The 24,094-nt window shown below is 50.6% G+C and overlaps 1 protein-coding gene across 5 annotated transcripts in view; it reads right to left on the bottom strand.

The window, feature by feature from the left end:
- ZNF423 (zinc finger protein 423) overlaps positions 1–24,094 on the bottom strand; it is a 345,391-nt gene that overhangs the window by 318,386 nt on the left and 2,911 nt on the right. For 2 of the 5 annotated variants that reach the window (XM_070388460.1, XM_070388462.1), the window contains one exon: positions 21,697–21,777. The exons of 2 other annotated variants lie outside the window; for them this stretch is intronic. In XM_070388460.1, coding sequence (XP_070244561.1) covers positions 21,697–21,777 — 81 coding nt within the window. Of the gene's footprint in view, positions 1–1,804; positions 1,826–21,696; positions 21,778–24,094 lie in introns of those variants that run through there. One more of the 5 variants, XM_070388465.1, reaches the window with a different exon arrangement.

The raw sequence follows: 24,094 nt of genomic DNA, 5'->3' as shown, positions 1-24,094 counted from the left end.
GACCAAGCTCCGGCAGGGAACCTGCAGCCCCACCACCTAACACTTTGCTCATTAGGCTCAAACTGCAGCCAACGCATTCCCCAAAGGGTCCCTGGGGTGGGCGCCGGGCCCCAGGCAAGGCCCGCGTGGACCCGTGTACACACACGCTGGGTCTCGCCTGCACACAGGAGCAAGGCTATGATTTGCTGTACAACCAGCCATGGAGAAGAGGTCTGCAGCCGCAGGCAGGTTCTTTCTCTGCCCTGCAGGAGAGACCTCAGCCTAAAGCACTGAGTGATGTCTCTGGCAGTCTGAGGACCCAAATGAGGAAGAGCTTCAAGCACATCTAAACTGTCCCACCCACCACCTTTGGGTCAAGACCCCTGCTGTGCCCTCACCTGAACCTCAGTGTTGGCCAACCTAGCCAGGGATTGCCCTCTTCTCTCCTCCCTCCCAGTCCTATGGTAACACATCATGGGAGTGTTCCCTAGAATCCACTTCATCTGAGTCAAAGGTCAACCTGATTATTTGGGTCAAAAAATTCCTCAAAAGTATTCAGATTCCCTGTCTTTAAACTTCAAAGAACTACAGCCAACCATCTCCACCTTTGACTTGTCTAAAATAATGAGCTGGCTCCCATGCCAGCCTTACAATTTAACAGCAGCAAGACTAATAACTAAATGGCTTTGCCAGGAATGGGATGGACCCAATAGGCCCCTGCAAAGGGGCCAGCTCCTCAGTTTCACGGGTGAGGGAGCTCCCAGCCACAAAATATAACCCCCTTTGCCTCCTTGGGGCAAAGCCATGAGTCCTTGGGACACACGTGGGCAAGGGTCAGATCCAGACATCCAGACGTGCATCCATGCTGCCCACTGGCTTCAGCCACTGGGCCAAGCATCTATACAGACGTCAGCAACCTGGCCACTGTAAAGAGAAAATGGTCCACAGACTCATGGAGATATTTTGTCTCTCTGCTTCCTCAAAGAGCCAAGAACACAGGAAGGAATTTGGAGTCCAAGGGAGAAGGATACAGAAACAGATGAGGCAGAGGAAAGAGACGGGGGATTCGGGTAGGTCCTCCATTCACTGCATATTTACTAAATGCCTGCTCCATGCCAGGCTCTTGCTAAATCCCTCCTCCTCCCCACTGGTCCTTCTCCTGAAGCCTAGGGACACAGAGTGGACAAGTCAAACTCAGTCCCTGTCCCAGATAGAGCTGAGAGTCCAGTGCAAAAGGAAGACTGTACACAACTAAACACAAAAATAAATTCCTATTGAGACTAACATGACAATTTAAAAAAAAATAGAGATCAAGAGCAGTGGACCCAGTTTGGGAGATAAGTAGTTAGGAAAGGCGGCACTGCACTGAGTCCAGAAGGATGAGAATGAACCAATCAGACAAGAAAGAGGGGCGAGTGATTCCATCAGAGGGAAAAACAGACGAAGGAATGATGTAGTCCTAGAACAGGAAGTAGGGAAAGAAGGACTAGGAAGATTAGGATATGGGAGAGGGCCATAATGAGATGAGGGAGGTATTCCAGAACCTTGCATGGAAAGAGACACAGGCGTTGGCACAGGCCTCCTGGAGACTGCTTGTCCCCAAACAGCACTGGGTACCTCCCCACATCCATTTCTTTCTTGTTGACTATCTCCAGAAGTCACTAAATCTAAGGAAAGCTGGGGCTCTCATGAGCCCCAGGAGTGATGCTCTATACTCTAGCCTGTGTGGGTCTAGGATCTGCAGGGGAGGCCATTCTTACCAATGAGACACAAGGGAGGGACCAGAAGGCCATTTAGGAAAAGTATCCTTCCTCTAAAGACAGACCTGTGTAAGGGAGCTTCTCTCTTCTGGTTTTAGGACATTGATGAGTGAGGGTGTGATGTCTGGCACCAATGCAGCCATTTCTTCACCATGAGGAGACATCTGTGGGTAAGAGCCAATATATTAAGCAGGACAGAACATAAAGACAGAAGGCACCTGAGTTACTGCTGACAGTGTTCAATGCCTCACTAAGCACTCTGAAGCCACACTCTCTCCAGACTTCAGGTCGTATAAGATACTACATCCTCTTTATGCTTGAGCTGTTTTGAACCTGTATTTCACATCTTCCATCCCAACTGATAGGATTCCTCTTCAGCCAGCCAGTTCTATCAAAACAGAATGTCTGGCTTAGCTGTTTGCTCTTTCTCTTTCCAGAAGACCCTACAGATTTCTCCATGCTACTCCCTGCCTCAAACAGTTAGAGGTACAAGCCTCTCCAAAGGAAATTTACAACCTCAGGATCTTGGGGGAAAATTCTGTTCAGAGCAGTGAAATGATCAAAAATAGAAAAGTGAAGAAAGCATCATGCTTAATGACACCATCTAATAATAGTTTAAAAGAAGAAAAACCTCACCATGCCTGAGTCCATGTTCCTGCTCTAATCAGTAGAGGTTGTGTGTGTGCTCAGTCATGTCTGACTCTTTGCGACCTCATGGACTGTAGCCCGTCAGGCTCGTCTTCCCATGACACTTTTCAGGCAAGAATACTGGAGTGGGTTGCCATTTCCTCCTCCAGGGGATCTTCCTGCACAGGAATTGAACCCGTGTTTCCATGGTCTCCTGCACTGGCAGGCAGATTCTTTACCACTGAGCCACCTGGGAAGTCTCAGTAGACGTAACAATAAGATCTTAGGTCATTTTATCCTTGTAATACTCCCATGTGTGTACACACACACACATACATACATATATACTATACATGTATATATATCTACTACCTACATATATATGTATTACTATATATGTATATATATATCTACTATCTACATATATACTATATGTGTGTGTGTGTGTATATATATATAGATAGATAGATATAGATATATAGATAGGTAGATAGACATTAGGAGAGTGGGCTCTAGAGCCAGGAGGCCTGGGTTCAAATCTCAGCTCCTCCATTCAACAGCTGTGTAACCTTGGGCCTCAGAGCCTCAGTTTGCTCATCTATAAAATGGGGATAACATCACTACCACTTAGAGCTACTGTGAGGATAACATGAGACACTATATAAAGGACACCAGACCTAGAGTATAGTTTTCAACCAGGGATATACATGATGAAGGCCTGGAGGTACAATGGGATTTACAGGAGCCACTTTCTAACCAGTGCTCAAGATACCCAGGCTAAGGGACAGAGTTCTGCAGAATGAAGAAGTTGCTGGCATTAATCTGTTTCACCCAATTTCTCTGTTACTTCTGACTTTTCCTCCTACAATGTGAAGGGGCTTCAGAAAGGCTACCAGATAGCTGAGGGCTCTGCTGGGTCATCTGGGGGGTGGGGAGCAGGCACCATTCCTTAGCTCTAAAGCCAACTGCAGCCCAGATCCTTTGTCAAACCATCTGCAACTCTACAGGTATTATTCTGGGCCCACCCAACACAAGTAGATTGAAAATGTATTAGAATCAGCTAAGAAGTTATTCGGTCCAAGCCTGCTGACCAAGCTGGGCGATGCTGCTTGAGTCTAAAAAACAGCATGAGATCATGAAACGCCTGTCTTCTGGGGGCAGTAGGCTCTAAAGGGAGCTGCTGAAGAGGAGGCCAGGAATGTTCTGAGCAAAGGCAAGCTCCTGGGAATAAGGGTGTGACCTCCCAAAGTGGCTCCTTTTCCAGATCTCTGCCCCTGGCCAATATGGACATCAGGAGGCCTGGAACCCAGAGCCCCTGGGGCAGAGCCAGGGGGCCCAGGGGAAGCTCCTCAAATAGGCCGAGGCTGAGCAGACATCTCATAACAGATCAGCAGGGGCCTACAGAGCGTTTCAGTGAAACACAGGAGCCTCAAGCTTGCAGGACACTGAGAGGACAGACCCACTGCAGTCAGGATCCCTAATCCCCGAGGGCCGGCAGGCACGTAAACGGGTGGCGTGAGCAGAGGGGCTGTGATGAATATACCCCACCTGTTGGAGCAGCCCCCACCCCCACACCACCGGGACTGGCACCAAGCAGGACAGCAGGCCTAGCGGTCCCAAGTCTACCCAGCTATTAGGAGAGAGAAGCAAGAAATCTGAATGAATGCTTCTGTGAAATCTCCACATTTTTCAATGTTGGTTTATTTCTTTTAGACACAGCACAACCCAATCAAAACATATCTGTGGGCAACACTGGGCCTCAGGCCACCAGAATGCAACCTTAATCAAAAAGGCAGAAAGAATATAACATTAAAGGAGCAGATACTGGAGTCTGGACATTTCCTTGCGCTCACCTCGGCCCCCTCCCTCCCATGCCCCTCCCCTGAATGGGCTCCACAAGTTCCACCCACCAGGCAATGCCCACAGCCCTAGAAACACCTCTCCAGCAAGAAAATCCTCTTCCTGAAGCCTGGGTTTCCTCCCTGAACCGGATGGATGGATTTCCATGTGGGAAGAAAAAGGCCTGCACACACACCCGGCTCCAGACCCCAGTATTTATACAGTTTCATAAACTGCAAGTGATTATTTTGTTTCATAAGAACAATCACTATGCAAATGAAACCTCCAGCTAATACAAACAAGGCTGTTAAATTCACTTGCCAATGTTTATGAAAAGAAACTCAGTGCAGCCCTGACCAAGCTCGCTAAGAAAATGTTTAATCACAAGATACATTTAAGTGAGGAAATTAGGCAAATAAGAATAGATATCCTGACTTTGCTCCCAGAGCCCCCCACCACCACCACCCACCCCCTCCTCTGTTTAGCAAGACAATGAAATGAAAAGATCCCCAGAGGTCCGACAGATGTCAAGAGTCAAGGAGGAAAAGGCAAAAAAATGCAGAGATTAGAGAAGCACGGGTCCCACATTTGAACAGCACCCCGCAGGGTCTGCCACCCCATTTTTCACATTTGTGTTTTTCAGTGGGGCCATGGGAAAGGAGGAGGGGCAGGGTGCAGGGGGATCCGCAAGGCCGGGCCAGTGGTCAAGCAGGGCGGGCATGCGGAAATTCCCGCTGGCTCATGGCTCCTACAGTTGGCAGCGCCGGAAGCCAGGACACATTCTGTGCGGGGAGCGATCCCACATGGGGCCAGGCCCCTGGACCACAGAATGACGACTCAGGATGGAGTGAGATCCCAGCTGGCGGGCATACTGGGGCCTTGGCTTCCCACAGCCTGCTGCAGGGCAGGGGGTAGGCCTGGGGACCCAGGCAACACCGGAGCAGGAAGAAATGATGGGACGGGGCTCAGGCAGGACCCCTGGAGGAGGATCTCAAGTCCTTAGACTGCCATGCAAGAGTCCCAGAAAGAGTTAACAGCCTAGTATCAGCATGGATTTTAAAATGTCAGGGCAATGAAAACTCATCTCATCAGGCTTACCTGGGCTCTGACCCCTGTGGTTCCACCATGGACAGCCTGTGTGACTTTAAGCAAGTTACTTTCCCTTTCTGTAAAACAGTTGCCTTATCTCTAAAACAGAGTGTAGGAAAACATGCCCCATGATATCATTGTAACAACATTGTGTGCATTCATTCGCTTCAGTCGTGTCTGACTCCTGCGACCCCGCCAGGCTCCTCTGTCCGTGGGGTTTTCCAGGCAAGAATACTGGAGTGGGTTGCCATGCCCGTCTGAAATTATAAACATAAAATGCTTAGCCAGGTCCTTGGAGCATAGTAAATGCTCAATAAAGGTTAGCTACCTGGTCCAAATCCTTTGTCCCATAGAGGAGGCCCAGAGAAGGTTGGTGGCTTTCCCCACCTCACACAGATCAACAACAGACAGGGAACTTGACCCCCAGCTCCAGTCTCTCCAGCAGAGATTTTAGAAGAATGAGGAGGCTAGGGCCTGGCGCTGCCCCAGGGCCCCTCTGGGAAGTGCGCTCAGCAAGGAGGCGGTGGTAGGAGGGACCTCTGGAGCAACAGCTCCCTGGGGTTGGGGGAAACCGGAGCCCGGCCCTGGCAGGGCCTCCCAGGGGCCCGGGGCAGGGGCAGCTGTCCAGAACTATCTGTCCAGGGAGGGGGCAGGGAGCTGCCACTCGGAGCACGCTGTGTGCCAGTCCCTGGGGCCAGGCCGGCTCAGCCTGCTGGCTCCATCCACAGCCCGCCCCAAGGGATGCCGGGGGAGGCAGCCAGGATCAGAGCCGCCGGCTGCGTGCTCCCCTCCCCCAGCAACAGGGGACTAAAGTGGGTCAAGGAGGAAGGAGGGGGCCCAGGAGGCCTGGGGGAGGGGCCCGAGGAGCTCAGGAGGCACCCAGAGGGAGGCGACCAGGGGAGGATGCCTGGAAAAGCAGAACCGTGTGTGTGGTGGGCCTTGGGGGCGGGCAGGGCAGAGCTGCCAAGGGTTTGGGGGTTCTCAAAATCATCTCAGAATTAACTCCAAGGGGCCTTAGCCCAGGTTCCTACTCCCCCAGAGGTCCTTCCTTTGCCCCCTCCCCTTGGTCTCAAGGGCTCCATTTTCCCCACAATCCCCCGGCCTTTGCCAGAGCCCCACCCCCCACCGGGGGTCTGTAAGGAGCCCTCTTACAAGGCTCTCCATCAGTCCTGGCCTCCTGGCTCAGACCTGAAGGTGGGCCCAGCTTGGCCCAACAGTCCAGCCAGGAGGGGCAACCTGGGGAGAAGCAATCCAGCGGAGCCCACCCTTAGAAGCCCAGCAGGTTTGTGGCGTTATTAGGTCAAGTCAGGCCCCGGTCACCAGGGAGAAGAGTGAGAGTGGGCCCCACCACCCGCCCCCCAGGGTGCCCTTGGGGAGCCTGGTGCAAAATGAAAGGAAGGGAGACAGGAAATGCCAGGCAGGGCTGGTCCCAGCTTGGAGGGGAGGCCGGGCTTTGGGCCCCTCTGAGGTAGGGGTTGGGGGCCACAGCCCAACTCTGGGAGGCACGGGCTCTAGACAGCCTCCACCCCAGGCTGGCCCTGGCCCAATCATCGGCTTCTCTCCCAGCTCCTCCACCCTGCGTGGCCTTAAAAAAAAAAAGGAAACAACCACCCAGGCAACTCGATATGGCCCAGAAACCTCCAGGGTCCCTGGGTTCCAGGAAGCCTGCGCAGGAGGAGGTGGAGGGCAGGGAATGCAGAGGGTCGGTGCCCAGAGAGAGGGACTTCAGAAGGGAGGGCAAGCTTGCTTGCTCCTGGGCCTCTTGGCTACGATGGGTATCTGCTAAAGGGCTGCCTGGAAACCCACCCCTAGAGGGGCTCCTGCCCTGGGTTCAAACCCAAGCTCTGGGGAAAACGTTGGTGGGAAGGAAGATGCAGGCCCACCAGCCATGTCCTGGGCTTACAGGGCAGTTTGACTGGAACCAGAGAGAGGTCCAGAGGACAGGGCCCTTTAAATCTTTGAGTTCCCTCAGCAAGGCCATCCATGCCAAACCACCACATCCCAGATTTCTGGGCTGGGCCAGCTGGACTCTTGGGGCCTGGGGATGGGTGGGGGACAGCAGAAGGAAGGACTCCCCACCCTGAATGCGGCAAGTAAGCACCTCCCACCCGACAGAACAGAGGGTCAGCCTGGCTGTGCAGTTCCGACGAAACCAGGAAGCAGGTACAGCCCTGTCCACCAGCCAGCCACCCCGAGTGTTCCCAGGGGCTGGCCCCATCCTCCCGCCCCAGCCTGTGCAAGCTGCTTCTCCCCAGGCTGAACTTGAGGAGAAGGCCCAGGCAGGCAGGAGTGGGGGAGGAGAGTGGGGGAGTGTGGACTTGGCCACCAGCTGGGTGTTACCAGCCTCAGAGTTCATCACTGTTTATGGGTCTGTCTCCCAGCCCGGCTCCTGGGGAAGAGTATGGAAGGAAGGTGGCTCTGGGAGTGATGAGGGCGGGCACCTGGTGTCAGGCAGCCGGGCTATGACACAAAATCTCGAAGCTCAGGCTGACCCACCATGCGTCCTCACCTGTAGGATGGCAAGTGTAATGGGACCAGGCTCACAGGGCTGTTGAGGGTATTCATGATAAAACATGTATAAAGTGCTCAGCAAGCACCAAGCCTCAGTAAACATTACCCCCTCCTGCCAGACCTCTGTCCATAGAACAGAGCACACTTGGAACTCTCCTAACAAAAGTCAGACAGGGTGAAATGCACAGAGAGGTCTGAGGCCAGGTCTAACCTTACACCAAGCTCAGACCCGGAACATACAGCAGGCCTGCACTCCCAGGGCAAGCCAGAACAACAGATATTTTGAGGCAGTAGAGACACAAAATTCAGAATAAAGCCCATTCAGTTATCCGATTCAGACCGCACTGTGGATGCAGTAGGTGCGTGAAGGCAGCTATCTTCTACTGGCCTGGCTGGAGGCCAGAAGGATGGGGACAGCTCAGGGATTTGGGTGCCAGCGACGAAGCATCAGTATGTACCTCCACTTCCAGCCCTAAGTCTGTGCAGAGGACATGGGCCCTAATATTAGAGACAGGGCCTGGGGGTAAGGACCCCTGTCTGTGGAACATGGGGATCTTGGAAATCAGTAGCCTAATAACTACTGCCACAGATGTGCAGTGTGAGCCAAGGCCAGGTCACGGGCTTCCCTGGATCACCCTTCCTCATCTGGCAAATCAGGAGGTGCCCCTCCCACCTCCTCCCTGGGTACTTGGAGGTGCCCATGAGACCCTCTAGAGCCATTCTATGCTCAGAGGTCGTGCATACCTCCAGGGATTTCAAGCTCAGGGTCCAGGGGCCTGCCAGGGGACTCCCCAGAAAGGACCTACAGGCCACCCCACCTGCAGAGTGAGTGTAACTGCTCACTCTTTATTGTCAGTCTCACTACCCCACCTCCAACTAAACTGCAAGCTCCCTGAAGGCAAAGACCCAGCCCTTTTCACTTGGCACTGAGCACCCAACAATAAGATCTAGCCCAGAATCAGAAACACACATCCAGGGAATGAATGAAGTCAGAAAGTACCCATTCAGTAAGTGAAAGAGTGAGTGAAACCCAGAATCAGTACCTGTGCTTGTAGAGCTTGTGTCTGTAATTTCTTCAACATATATAAGTAAACTCAGAATTGCACTCCCACGCCCGTAATCCCCACACAGGCGCCCCGGCGATGGGGTCTGGGGCCTTGCGTGCAAGTCCTGTTCGTCCCAGCTGTGAGACACTGAGCAATTAGTTTTGCCACCGTGTGCCTCAGTTACCTCCTCTGTGAAAGGGGGATAATCACAGTACCACCTCACAGGGCTGCTCTGAAGTTAAAAGTGAAGTGCTCAAAAGCAATCGAGGACACTTATTTATTTATTGTATATATACATCCAAGGACTGGCCCTACAGCGATCGACTGCCTTCTCCCGGCTCCGCCCCAAAGCAGCGAGCCAATCTGCGCCGCAGTCGGTACCGATGCCCCCGCCCCGCAACCCTCCAAGGCGCACATCTGGCCAGCGGGGGCCGCAGCCCACCCACCGGTGGCACCCGGCTGTGGGCTAGACGCCGCCGCCTGCTGCCCGCCCCGCGCTCTGGGCCGGGGACTCAGGAGTCCTGGGAGCGCCAGCTGGGCCTGGCCAGCCCCAGACTCCGAGGGGCGGGCGGCGGGGGCGGCCCGCGGTGCGGAACAAGCCCCGGCCCCACCCGGGCAGCGCGAGCGAGCGCCGCAGCCCGCGCCTTCCCAGCCAGCCCCCCGCCGCGGCCGCTTTGTGCCCAAACTTGGGCCTGAGTTATTGCGCCGCAGCCATGGAGCCCTCCCGGGCGGGGGGCGGCCCGACGCGTTCCCAGGACGGCCGCCTCAAAGGGGTCCCCGGGCCGCCCCGCGGGGCAGGCAGACGAGGGCCCGGGAAGGGGCCGCGTTCCCAAGCGCCTGGCCGGCTGGCGAGGCTCGCTGGGCGGGACGGGCCCCGAGGTCCCTCCCTCATGCCCCCTCCCCATCTGTTCTCCTGCCTCCGCCCCCCCCACCCCCACCCCCCCGGATCTCCTGGCCCTCCCCTACTGACCCGACCTCTTTCTCCTTCGCTACTCTCCATTTCCAATTCCCCTTCTCTCATCTCCCGGGACCCAAGTCACACCGAGCAGGTTTGCAGACAAACGCCAGGAGGGAGGGTGCCTGAGGCCCCCAGATCCCACCTCCCTTCCTAGAAGTGTCTGCCCTGCCCACCCCACCAGCCTGAGGTCACAACCTTGGCTTGGAAAAGGGTTGGGCCTCTGAGGCAACGGGTTGTGGGAGCCTCTTGGCCTCATTTTCCCATCTGTCAGATGGGGATGGGAATGTGGGTACAGTGCCAGGCACTGGGGACCCGGCAGTGACCGGGACAGGCAGAAGCTCTGCCAGGTGGTGCTTGCAGCCAGGCAGCCAGCGGGGTGAGGACCCTCCAAGGCCTCCGTGGTGACTTGGGCAGGGTTACACTGAGACAGGACTCCGTGGTTCAGAAGCTCCTAGAGGGGAGATAGGGAGGCAGAAGCCGCCCTTGCTCAGAAACAGCCCCATCAGACTGACTCACCACTCAGAGAAGCATCTCTCTGAGGTCTGACTGTGCCATAGAAACCACAGAGGGCTAGGCCAGTGGGGTGCCCTGCCAGCTTTCACCCTCTCTGGGAAAGTGGTCCAGGGAAGGACCACCCCCCTACACATCCCTCGGCCCTTCCAAAGCACCAGCTGCAAGGCTTCCAGCCTGCCGTCCCCCTCCATCACCATGGGCTCAAGTGTCACCTCCCAGATGGCCCTGTCTGGACAGCCTTCCTCACCACTCCCTGCCTATCCCAGGACCTGCTTTGTTTCCCAGAACTTGTTATTGACTCATGGACTTGTCGGTGGCCTCTCGCCCCACTAGAATAAACATCTGTCTGTTCGCTGTTGTGGCCTCAAGCACTGCAAAGAGTGGCTGGTGCATGGTAGGTGCTCAGTAAACTTGCGTTAGGTGAATAAATGAACGAATGAATGAGCAAACTAGTAAACGACAGCAGACCTTCAAAGCCTAGAAACCCAAACTGGACCCAGGTCACGCGATCCCAGGACAAGTGAACAAGCAAGTTTGAAAGTCAGAAACTATTGACAGGTCTGAGAGAATCCCACATTAGTATTTTAAAACTCTGAGAAGCCCTGAAAGTGTTTAAAACGTGTAACTCTGTTGAACGCAGGGGTTGCCAAATGTATTTGGCCAGAAAAAATAGTTTTTATTCTTTTGGTGGAACATCAACAAAATCCTGGAATACATTTTGGGAAACAAGAATATAAACTCATTTCTCACACTCACAACCAGGATTTTACAGATGTCAACTGAATCTTAGCAAGGAGAAAGAACTTGCCTCTTTTTTTCAGCAAAGTCAAGTCTAGCACAGTGCTTGGCATATACTAATAGGTGCTCCAAAAGTATTCCAGTGAATGGATATAAACTAAATTCATGAGCAAAGTCTGTCATCGATGTGCATTTTCTCTATCCCTGTGCTGATGGTCTGAACCATGCAAGCAATAACAAGAATCTCTTCACTGTGGAGGCTGGGGCTCACACACACACGTCCATGCACATGCATACATGTGTGCGTACCTGTACACACATGTGCAGACTCACATGTGTGCGCACACACACATACCCACTGGCACACATACAGACACATGCACACCCCCTCTGGGGCATATACCAGCCCACACAGTCCCCTTCCATGTGCCTGGCCAGTGCACCCCTTTAGAAAGGCAGCTGTCCTTGGTGAGGTGGGGTGAATGAGGCATACAGAAACCGCATTCACAACCTGTTGGCACCTCCAGGGGACAGATTAAAAGCTTGGTGTTTCCCGCACATGTTCTCTGGCACTGCATTCTAAGCACACATACAGGTGAGAGAGAGAATGGCCAGGTTAGGCCGCTCCAGAGTGTGAGTCCAACAGCAACCATCCGGATGGCCATTTCAGTTTTACAAAGCTCCTTCTCACACCTTTCTTGGGAGGGGAGCCCCCATTTCATAAACATGAAACTGAGGCTCACATGGTGAAGAAGTGGGTGGGATAAGAAGTGGAAGTCAAGGTCCGCCAGCTCAGAATCCCCCCACACTCCCCACAGCTTGGAGGTCCAGGTGGTTCCCAAGAAAGACCCTGGCCTGGTTAGTGACACCCTGGTCAGTGACAGCAGCAAGATCTCCCCAGCTCATTCTTGTCCTGCCCCTGGGCACAATTCTGCCACAAGGTCATTGTATGACCCTGGATATCTGATTCACCCTCTCTGGGAAAGTCTGACCATTCACATGACAAGGGAGTTCAGATGATGCTTCTCTAAATCTGTTATGTCTTGTGATTAAAAAAAAAATAGCCTAAGGCCCCCAACTGAGTGGTGAGAAGTGAGTGTTGAGATGAGATACTGCCTGAAAAGTACATAGCCCAGTGCCTGCATACAAGGGGGGCTCATGAAACGGGAGCTGCTCTGGGTGTTGTAATTCTATCTTTCTGGGCCCAAATCAAACATTATCCCCTCTTCCAGGTCTTGCCTCATTCCTCCTGTCAAAGGAACTCCTCCAACCTCTCTTGGCCTTCAACCTGCACCTCTGTCTTGGGCTGCCCTGTCGGGTCCTGTGGTTGGTCAGGGTTCTGTGTCCACTCCAAACTGTGGGCTCCCTGACAGCATGGCCTCCACCAGTTCATCTCTACAGCCTCCCTGGAGCCCAGGCTAACATATTCACTAGGGTAAGACACTCGGGATATGGATGGATGGATGGATGGAAAGGGAAGAAAGGAAAGTGAAGGAAAAGAGGGGAGGAGAGAAGAGGATGGAAGGATTACGGGTGGAGAAGAGATGAGTGACAGATGAATGGAGGGAAAATGGATGGATGATAAGATGGGTGGATGGATGGGACAGAGGAATGGAAAAGAAGAAAAGGAATGGGAGAGGAGGACAGATGGATGACAAGATGGATAGATGATGAATGGAGAATGGATGGAAGACAGATGAGTAGATGGATGTTTGATGGAAGAAAGAAGAGACACGACTACAGGACTAGTTGATGGAAAGAAAAGCTCACTCCCCCATGCTCCACATTCAGAGTGCTGTCAGTTCCCCTTCCTAAAGAAATAAGAAGTATCCTATAAAGATAAGAAAAATGGTCAACTTCACTGGTAATCAGGAAAGTACAAATTAAAACAACGGGCTATTTCTTGCCTGCCAGATTGGCAAAAAGGAAAAGTAGGGAAAAGAAGGAGAAGGAGAGCGAAAGAAAAAGAAAAAAGGGACCTATAATATGTGACAAGGATTAGGAGAAACATGTATTCACACACTGGTACTGAAGGTACATCCTTTGTGGAGAGCAATTTAGAAATATCCTTCAAAAGTTACAAGTGACCACTCTTCGACTTAACAAGTCCACTTCTAGGAATCTAGCCTAAGAAACACAAAGATTTATAAACAAGAATGTTACCTGCATCCTTGTTTATAACAGTGAAAAACTAAACATCCATCAATAGAGGACTAAGAACCCACCCTACAGCATTATGGCTGTTAAAGTGGAATAGTCTGCGACACTAACATGATGATGTCTCCTAGACTAATGGTTCTTAACTCTGGCTGCACACCCAAAGTACCCTAGAGGCTTAAAAAAAAAAAAAACACCCGGGGGACGATCCTCGGAAAGTTTGACTTATTTCGTCTATGGTGGGTCCCAGATAATGTTATTTCTTCAAGTGTCTAAGATGATTCTAATGTGCAACCAAGACTGAAAACTCACTGCTTCATGAAAACAACAAATAACAGAAAGCATAGCCAACCAGTATATGATACTATCTAAGTTTAAAATTGCATATCCATCGGTGCATATACATATGTTTTCACGTAAATTCACCACAGAAGAGGTCTGGGAGGAAAGAGAACTATGGATAACAGAGCTCATCTCTGGGGGAGGAGGGGGTTAAATTATTTTTGAAGATGTGTAAATCAGTTATTAAAGATGTGGATACTGACAGCCCACAAGGAGGAGAACACGGATGGGTGGGGAGCAGGACAGACCTCCTGTGCCTTCACTCATGACCCTCTCTCCTTCCCAGGGTCCAGGGACTCCTCCAGCCCATGGAGAAAGCATGAGTTTCACTGTTGTCTTTTTGGGGATCCTTGGGCAGTTATAAGGTAATGGTTACTGACCCAGGCCCTGGGCTAATCCCAGCTCTGCCCGCCTCCAGCCATGTGACTTTGGGCAAGGGACTTCTGGGCCTCAGTTTGTACATCTGTGAAATGGAGATAAATCAGGAAACCAGTAGGGGGACAGGCGGGAGGAGCTGAAAGCAGGGCCTGGCACAGGCGAGTGCCTGGCCACGATTGCCCCTCCACACCCTCCCCAGCATCGGGCCAGCCGTGCTGGTGGCTCTGATGGGCATATGTAGGGCCTGGACATTCTCCGTCCACGTTGCCCCCTGGCTTAGAGGAGCACCAGACAGCCTACTCCAAGGATGCCTGGCAAAGGCCCTGGGGCCAAAAGAGCGAGGGACACCTCAGGCTGAACTGTCAGACACGTGAAAAGATACTGACATCACAGTCAAGCCCTTGACATGTCTTCTCTTATCCAACGTTCCCTTCAATCCACCACAGGACCCAGGGAGCAAGAAAGGATCCAGATGCCCTGATGGAGGATCCCCCAGATCTGCCTCTTCAGACTTCTCACCCTGTGGACAGGTCACTTTAAAAAGTACCTTGAAAAGGGGCTTCCCTGGTGGTCCCATGGTTACGACTCTGCCTGCGATGCAGAGGACACTGGTTCAGTCCCTGGTCCAGGGAGACTCCATATGTAGAAGCAAGTAAGCCCATGCACTACAGCTACTGAGCCCGCATGCTCCAGAGCCTGTGCTCCGCAGCAAGAGACGCCACGGCAAGGAGAAACCGGCGCTCAGCAGCTAGAGAGCAGCCCACGCTCACTACAAGTAAAGACAGCCCTCGCACAGCAACCAAGACCCAGCACAGTCAACAATTAAATATATAGCTTTTTAAAAAGGCATTTAAAAAAATACCACGAAAAGACCTAAAAATATCTTTCTAGTTTGTATTATTTTAAAGCCAAAGCATCTTGTGCTTTCCCACTCTTATGTTCCGGGGATTAAAATCTTAAACCATGTAAGACAGATAGCTAGCCCCACCAGTTCCATTCCATTTCACAGATGGGAAAACTGAGGCCCACAGAGGGCACTGTCCTGCCCAAGATCACAGAGCATGCTTCCTCCAAACCACAACCCTCCCATGCGAGAGAAATAAGTCAATCTTAACATAGACCTTCAGTGATACAGGGGTCTTTCTTTTTCATGCTGCTTTATTTTATTGGCCGTTTTCCCTGCAAACACATCTTGTTTTCCTCCTTCCTTCTCCCAACCCATCCCTTACTCCTAGTGCTATGTGGGGACAAACCGTCCCTGAAAGATGCTGAAGGACCCGAGGGCCACTTAGTGGAGACGGGACCGCAGAGTCCTGGCCAGCACTGAGCTGGGGCTTTGAAGCCCCCTTAGGATTGTGGCAGGAAGAGGGAAGAGGGAGTAGTTTATTCAGTTAAAAGTTCTGTTGTATTTAAAGTTAGTATGAAAATCTCATATTGCTTTTATTCTTGGAGAACAGTGGTTTACAAACTAGCACAATGATTGCCACAGTAGCTACAATCTCACATGTAGGAGAGCACTACATACCCACCCACCCTTGAGCTAAGGGTGAAGGGGGAGAATAGGCAGAGAGCATCCCAGCCCCAGGGGGGTGTGAGGGCTCCCAGTCCTCCAGGAGGAGCATCTCCGGAGGAGGGGAAGGAGGCAGGAGAGACCACCAGAGATGCCAGCCAGGAGCCGAAGTCACCCATCAAGATATTGCTTTTCAGTCCCTCAGTCGTGTCCGACTCTTTGCCACCCCATGGACTGCAGCACGCCAGGCTTCCCTGTCCTTCACCATCTCCCCGAGCTTGCTCAAACTCGTGTCCATTGGATTGATGATGGCATACAACCATCTTATCCCTTGTGGCCCCCTTGTCCTCCTGCCCTCAATCTTTCCCACCATCAGCGTCTTTCTTTTCCAGTGAGAGGTTCTTCCCATGAGGTGGCCAAAGTATCAGAGCTTCAGCTTCAGCATCAATCCTTCCAATGAATATTCAGGGTTGATTTCCTTTAGGATTGACTGGTTTGATCTCCCTGCTGTTCAAGGGACTCTCAGCCTTCTCCAGCACCACAATTCAAAAGCATCAATTCTTTGGTGCTCAGCCTTCTTTACATAGAGATGGGCTGTGACATGTTCCTGTGAGTTTACCCACTCACTCACTAACTCATTCATTTAGGAATTCATCTAGTCTTTAACCAGTTATTTGTTCACAATTCACTCATTCACCTGTCTACTCATTCATTCATTCCTTCAATAGCTTACACAGTTACTCATTCACCTAACAAATCTATTTAAACACAAGGACTCAGAAGCCCAAGACACGGTCATCTGCAGTCATCTGTAAGTGAGCATGGTCTCCCGGAAGCCCACCAGGCTGACTGCATCCCATGCAAAGCTACTCTCCCCCTGGGCCAGTAGACCAAGGCCAGCTTTGCTGACTCTTAACAGGGCTGCCCTGGGGACTGGAGCTTTGAGCTACTCCCTGTGGCCCCAAGAGACAGACCCAGGACCATCGCACCTAAATTACAGGAGGCGGACTGCAGCTTCATGGAAAGAGAAACATGGGAAATTCAAGCTGAAAAGGCACAAGTTGTGCCATAGAGGTAGTGAGCTCCCAGAGACTGAAATGTGTGAGTCCAGGCTGGATGGACTCAGGATGCCACAAACACATGGGAAGGCTGAAGGAAGTGGCCTCCGAGGTTCCTCTTCAACCTGGGATTTTCAAGATTCTGAGAAGTTCAAAGGCAAAAATAGTAAAGGTCTGAATCTTCGCATCACATGTGCCAGGCCCCTGGCTGTCCCTCTCTCCCTGAGGAGACAGGGCATCTGCAGAGTGGTCCTGAGCACTGAGAATGCGCACTCTGCTCCTGCTTCCCCAGGGAACCCAGCGCTCACTGCAGCCTCAACCCCAGGCGACCAGAGCCTGCCCCTTCTCTTCATCCCCCCCACCCTGGGAGCCTGGTCTCCTTCCTCACCCTCTCCTTGGGGATTCTCTGGAGCTGGTGATTGTCTCTCCTCTTCCCAGGTTCAGACCTGCAGCCTCATGGGGCTAAGGACAAAGCAATAGCTCAAGTTCAGAAACCAGAAGTATGCTGTATGTTGCTGGCAGCTATGGGGTCCTGCCAGCCACCCCCAGGCCAAGGGGGTACACCCAGGCCTGATGTACCAGCCCCTACCATGCCAGCTCCTTTATCCAGCCATGCCCTGCTCCCTAACCCAGCCCAGATGGCCATCACTCTGCCTCAGGCAGGTAAAATTCAGTGCAACAGGAGTTAGGTGAACAGTATGTTTTATTTAATTAGGATCAACAGAAGAGATAAACCTCACAGCAGGACAGGGAATGACAACGCTGCAAAAAAATAATTCATGCCCAGGTAACGAAAGGGCAGATTTCAATTACAGGAAAAAGTGGGGGAGGAAAGGTGGCTGGCACCTCAGGGAGAACAATATAAGAATCTGTAGCACCCAAGCCAGCGGGTCAGAGGCAGTAGGCGCTCTAGGACTGCAAACCAAGGCAACTAAGTGGCCATTCCACAACAGCTATCCCTCCCCTGCGCCATCGCAGACAAACCAGCCTGAAGTGTGTAGGGCTGCTAAGTCAGAGGGGCTGTCTGGGTCCTGGCAGGCAGGTGTGGGGGCCATGGGCCAACCTCACATCTGCCAGTCTCAGTCTCCAGAGGAATGGTGCCCCCAAGGAGAGAGAACGCATGTTCTTATCCTGAGAGTTGTCACTAGATCCCTCAACAGCTCCGAAGCACCCCGTCTTGCCCGGATCTCAGCCCTGATGGAGCCCTGATGTGCGCTTTGAGCACACCAGTCTCCCCTCTCTCACTGGAGCAAGGAAAAACATCACCAGTTCTCCAAGTCACTGCATCTTCGGAGCCTCTGTTTCTCCTCTCTCCCTGGAAAACGGACACCTTGAACTGATAGCCTCCTCGGAGGGTGATAGGCTAAGATCCCCCCAACCCACCACCACCACCTGCTTGTCGGCTAAAAATGAATGTTCATGATGGCTGCACAATGATGTGAATGTACTTAAAGTCACTGAGTCTGACACTTAAAAATGTTAAGATGGTAAATTTTACATCACGTATGTGTGTGTGTCAGAGAAGGCAATGGCACCCCACTCCAGTACTCTTGCCTGGAAAATCCCATGGGCGGAGGAGCCTGGTAGGCTGCAGTCCATGGGGTCACTAAGAGTTGGACACGACTGAGCGACTTCACTTTGACTTTTCACTTTCATGTATTGGAGAAGGAAATGGCAACCCACTCCAGTGTTCTTGCCTAGAGAATCCCAGGGACGGGGGAGCCTGGTGGGCTGCCTTCTATGGGGTCGCACAGAGTCGGACACAACTGAAGTGACTTAGCAGCAGCAGCAGCACATGTGTGTGTTAGTCACTCAGTCGTGTCCGACTCTTTGCAACCCCAAGGACTGTAGCCCGCCAGGCTCCTCTGTCCAAGGAAGTCTCCAAGCAAGAATACTGGAGTGGGTTGCCATGACCTCCTCCAGGGGATCTTCCCAACCCAGGTATCAAACCCGAGTCTCCAGCAGTACAGGCAAATCCTTTCCCATCTGAGTCACCAGGCATCTTACCTCAATTTTTTTAAGGGAAGAAAATGAAAAGTGGTTAGTCCCTACCCCAGACCAGCTAGGCGAGCATCTCTAGGCTCTGAAAGTGGGAATCTACAATTTTAACCAGTTTTACAGTTGGTAAAGAATTCTCCTGCCAATTCAGGAGACACAAGAGATGTGGTTTCGCTTCCTGGGTCAGGAAGATCTCCTGGAGGAGGAAATGGCAACCCACTCCAGTGTTCTTGCCTGGAAAATTCCATGGACAGAGGAGCCTGGTGGGCTACAGGGGGTTGCCTGTGGGGCAACCGTGGGGTTGCAAAGAGTCAGACACAACTGCACGTGCACACGCATGCACACACACACACTCTCTCTCTCTCTCTCTCTCTCTCTCTCCAGGTGATGGTAATGAACCCAGGATCCTCTAACCTATAGGAATCCACTGTCTTCCTACACCCAGGCTTCCTCATCTTTTCCAGCATAAAGCCTTGAATTATCTCAATAAACATCTCTTGCACGCATGAGCATTCAAACTAATGAATTCTCTCAAGTTTCACAGCCCCAGGAAATAAGTTTATTTACATGCTCTCCCTCCAAAACCAAGGCTCCCACACCTCAGCCAGCACAACTGGTACAGCTGATGCTCTCACCCCCCAACTCTGGCCTCAGGTGACGTCAGCTCCAACACCCCCATTAGCTGCGAGAGGGAAATTACTGTTAAATTAGTGAGCCCATCTACAGAGCCCCATTTTATATCCCAATTCAGAAGATGACATGAACATCTGCTTTCACTTCAAGACATTAATTTTCAATTATTGGAGAAAAACAAAATTAGTCCTGACAAATTGCTGGCGAACACAGTCTCCTGTCTGGCGGTTCATAATAACAACTTTGGGGGCCCACAATTAGAGTCCTCCGCCGGAGTTTCCCGATGCACCTGTGTCATCTGGAGTCATTGGCGAGTCCTGTCCACTCTCAGGTAGCTGCCTCATTGGCAGCCAAGTTCAGAGATCCGGTTTGCTCTTCCTGAAGAAGGCAGGGATGGTGGTAGGGGGAGTGTAAATAAAAACCTCCACCCTGACCACTTTTAGCTTTGGACATGTCAAGGCTGCCTCCCTTTCAGCAGCAGAATTTCACACAGGGATGAAAATCACTCCTGAGTTCAAGGGTACCCAGAGTAAAGGCACCTTGGAGAGCCTTATAATTCGCATTTGCCATCTGTAATGGGAGAAGGGTGGGTTACAAGGTTCTCTTACGAGATAAAGATGTCATCCAGGATTCTACGTCCAAAACTCACCAGCCCTGGCCTGTGAGATCAGAATGTTTATTATAAATCTTCTGCAGCAAAAAAAAACTATTTGCTGGGGGGCAGAAGGGGTGCTCCCAAAAGCCCAGGAACTTGGTTCAACCTGGGTCAGCAAAAAAATTAAAAAAAAAACAAACAGAATTTGCCAAACTTAAGGACCCCAAAGGCTACCCCCATGGCTGAGTGGTAAATAATCCGCCTGCCATGCAGGAGACTCAGGTTTGATCCCTGGATCAGGCAGATGCCCTAGAGAAGGAAATGGCAACCCACTCCAGTATTCTTGCCTGGGAAATCCCAAGGACAGAGGAGCCTGGCAGGCTACAGTTCATGGGGTCACAGAGTCGGACATGAACTTAGAGAATAAGTATACTCACACACTCAGCGCAAGGACCCTAAATCCAGAGCAACCCACTTGATAAGGGATTATCAATACTGTAATCTCATTTGATGGGCTTTTTATGTATCTTGGCTGCTGTAGTCACTATATCAATAAGAAGCCACTGAAATGTGAATGAGCAGAAGAATTCAGGGATAATGATGTGGCAATCTTAGAATCTGACTTGTCACAACTGAAGCCAGAATGTGTTTGCCTAGCTAATGCGTTCTGACTCTTGAGGGGCAGAGGGGGTGGTCACCAGAGGGAAGCAGGTCAAAAAGAAAGAGAGAAAGAAAAAAAAACAATGACAACAACCACACAGGAAAATTATATCTTTAAGAAGAGAATGAAAAGACATTGCTACTTCCAAAGTCAACTCTGTAACTGAGCTCCGACATTGTGTAATTGACTTTGCAAGTAGAACAACAGCAACGTAACAAAGAAAATGTCAGTGTTTTCACAGCACTAATCTATAACGCTGGGAGGCCCTCCCGCTGTCAGCCAGGGCTGACAATACAATAGCTTTCAAAGGGATATTACCATCATGCTTTTATTCCTGACATCAATCAAGACAAAGAGAATCCTTTTCACAAGACATTAAAAATCAAACCTTTGTACAAGAAGATAGGTAAGACAGCATTCTCCTTAAAGACAGCCACATGGAGCAATCAGCTAATTGGCGCTCCTTGAAAGAGATAAAGTATTTTTATTTACTGAGTGTACAACCCCAATCGTTGGCTGCCACCGATCCCCGCAGGTAAGCAATGAATCAAAAGTTTCCATCAGCATTTCCCTCACTGTCCTCCCCACCCCTCCCACAGTCAGGGGGAGCTGACAGTACCAAAAACTTCAAGCAGAATATAACCAATCCAGACTTAATTAGTCCATTTTGGGTGTAAAACTACTCTGATTACCGACTAACATGCTTATACACAAAATGCCCTTTCGAACATTTGCAGAAATTGCAGAAATTGTCAGCTTCACCAATCAAGGTGTATCAAGGCTTTCCCCAGCTACTCACGGTAACAGGGAGCCCACTAACAGTTTTCAAGATATTCTGTTGTAATTACCTGGACCCAGAGATAAGAAAGGAACCCCGATATCCATTGCAAACATTTTCAAGATGTGAAGATAATATTCTTCACAAATACCACAGGTCCAGGAACGGTAAGTCCATCTTAACTTCGGACAAACAAAGAGTTAACTAAACCCACCCATCCACCTCAGTTTAAACAAAGGGAAAAAAAAAATAGGGCCATGAGGACAGAGAGCCCTCCTCAAGACAGTTTTAGATGCCTGCAAAAAGAAGTTAGTGACACTTACAGAAACCTGCAAGTCCAGGAGCAGGGAGTTAAGAGGTGTTAACGTTTGCAAGGGTTCATTATCTACCCCCTCGCCAAGCCACTGAAGTCACAGCCACCATGCCAAGGGGTCCAAGATACCATGTCCCATATCTCTTCAGGGCTTGACAGAGCCACTGCGGTCTAGGGAACACCAGGCCCCTAGGAAGGGGAGAGAGAACTCACTCCGTTTCCGGCAAGAGGTCCCTCTGGAACTTGGAGCCAAGGTGTTCTGTTGACTTTTCCCTCTGGTACCCAACCGACCATCTGCCAAAAATATGCAAGTGAGTCCAATCACTCAGAGACAGAAATGTTACTCTATACGTGTCTGCAGCAAAAGAGGGTGTGTTTACTTTTCAGACAGAACGGGACACCGCTGTTGGTTTTTAAACACTGTCTGAACAACAGGTGCTCTTCATTTTACTGCAAAATGGGCTGAAACGCCAAAAGAAGAGGGAACTGGCCCCAACACCGCCTTGAAGAATCCATCTTCCTACCACCATGACCTAAATCAGCCTTTTTTCCAAGAGCCAGGCAGCTGTCTGCAGCAGTGGCGGGTTTCTTTGGTTTACACATCCAAATGAACAGTTAAGAGAAATCAATGCATCTAATTGCCAGACTATTAAATCCTACATCAGGGGAAGAATTCCACAGCCACCAGCTTAAGAGTTGGCTACCGATATAGCAATTATTGCAACTTTCTATTAGACTGAACCAGACCTGCAGCTTTAGTCTCCAGCTAGGAATGCTATGTCAGACGCTGCACTCGAGTTTCCTCCTCCCATGGTTTTGCCTCCTCCTCCTCTGTTACCATGCTGTAGCAGGCCACCACAGTGCCAGGCTGGTTTTACCCAGTTTCTTCACAACTGTAAAGTCACCGGCATCTTGCACCTTTCATGCAATGCACACTCGGCACCTTATGGTTAAACATTTAGCAGGACACTCCTGTCCAAGATACATAGTTAAACTGTATCGCTTATTAAGTTTTTGCATGAAAGAAGTGGAAGAATCTAAATGGCAATTACTACACATAAAGGATGTTTTCTAGACTAAGACAGGTCCCTCCAAAGCTGGAAGTTAGTGATCTCACTGAGGAGGGGGGAATTAAATATTAGGATTAAATGTTAGCTGTCCCAATCCACATAGAAAGCTAAAGAACCTATAAAGCATTTGTTTTGCCCTTCCTACAAGATCATGTACATTTAGCCAAACAAATCTCGACAATTTACACTTGTATGTGGTCTCAGCTGAATCAAGAAACCTGTAACCTCAGAATGCCACTATTTATTACAACTCAATTATTTCCATGGAAACACAAGCAGTGTCGAACTACACTGTTCCCAAGTCCTTAGACCACCAAATTTATAAGATGGACTTTGGAGAAGCTACAGGCTGGCAGGAGCGGAAGATAGACCAGGGGAAGGGAGCACAGAGAAGTCACTGGGGGTCGTTTTAGGATGTCAGGGTTGGGGGTGTGTGGACACAGCCTGAGTGCTAATTAATATTAAGAACTGTAATTAAGAGGCAGTTGCTCAATGGAGAAAAATCAACAGCATTACCAATTATTCAAAAGTTTTAAGCCAGAGCCTGGGAAAAAAAAGATGTGCTAATTTTCCATATAAATGGAGAGGCTGTTCTGTGGATCTGAAGAGGCAGTGTGGGTACAGGGAGACAGGTTAACAAACCACCTGATATCATCAGCCGAAATAACATCAGTGAGATGCGATGGGAACAGCCCCGGAGAATGAGGCCAAAATTATCAAAGAGAACAAATCATCTCACAACAGCCACACCACACCACCGGGGAACAGAAAAGGAGAGAATAGTGTCGGAGGGGAAAATCGGTCAGAAAATGTGACTTTTGTAACATTCATAGGTTTTATGGTATGTATGGGTTTTTTTTTAAATCACAAGGTTTTTGAAAACCAATGAGGCTATTCCCCCCACTGCCCTACTGCCCGGCCCCCTTCCCTATTTGTTGGGTATGCTCCCCGGGTTTTCCAAAGAAGGACAAACATCCCGAGGGGGATAAGTGACCCCACTCCAGAAGGGGGGCTGTGTCTGTGAGTGGGAAGTGAAACCCCCCCACCAAGGCCTGTTTGATTTTCAAAGCAGCAATGCCGTGCTTTCAAATCATACTTTCTGAGCATCCATTAGAAACTGTTATATTTCTGTCTTTCCTTCCTGCTATGGGCTTTCACATTTCCGAGATCAATTACGAACCATACCGTCAAGCGACTTTCACAGCAGAATGCGCGGGCTAGGGTAGTCCACAATGCCTCTACTTTAACCCTGACACACAGCGATGGAGGCAAAATAAAATCAAATACAATTTAAAAGGCACCACTGTTCCTTAAGAAGCATCTTTAAGGGTGAAGACCTTGTCATTTTAAACACTTGGTATGGAGCTGTCCACACTCAAGCAAACACTTTTGAATATTGCTTTGGGGGGGAGAGGGGAGGCAGTTCTTGAAAAGCAATAAATCCTTCATGTCCTGTAACTCTTATCTATTCAAATTATCTTCTCTCTTAATTCCTCCCTGAATAAGTGGCTGCATCTCCACCCTGTTCACCCCAATAAACT

Source organism: Bos mutus, chromosome 18, assembly GCF_027580195.1.
Source record: "Bos mutus isolate GX-2022 chromosome 18, NWIPB_WYAK_1.1, whole genome shotgun sequence".
Lineage (NCBI taxonomy): Eukaryota > Metazoa > Chordata > Mammalia > Artiodactyla > Bovidae > Bos > Bos mutus.
The sequence above is the reverse complement of the archived record's forward strand: the minus strand, read 5'-3'. Positions and strand labels throughout refer to the sequence as shown.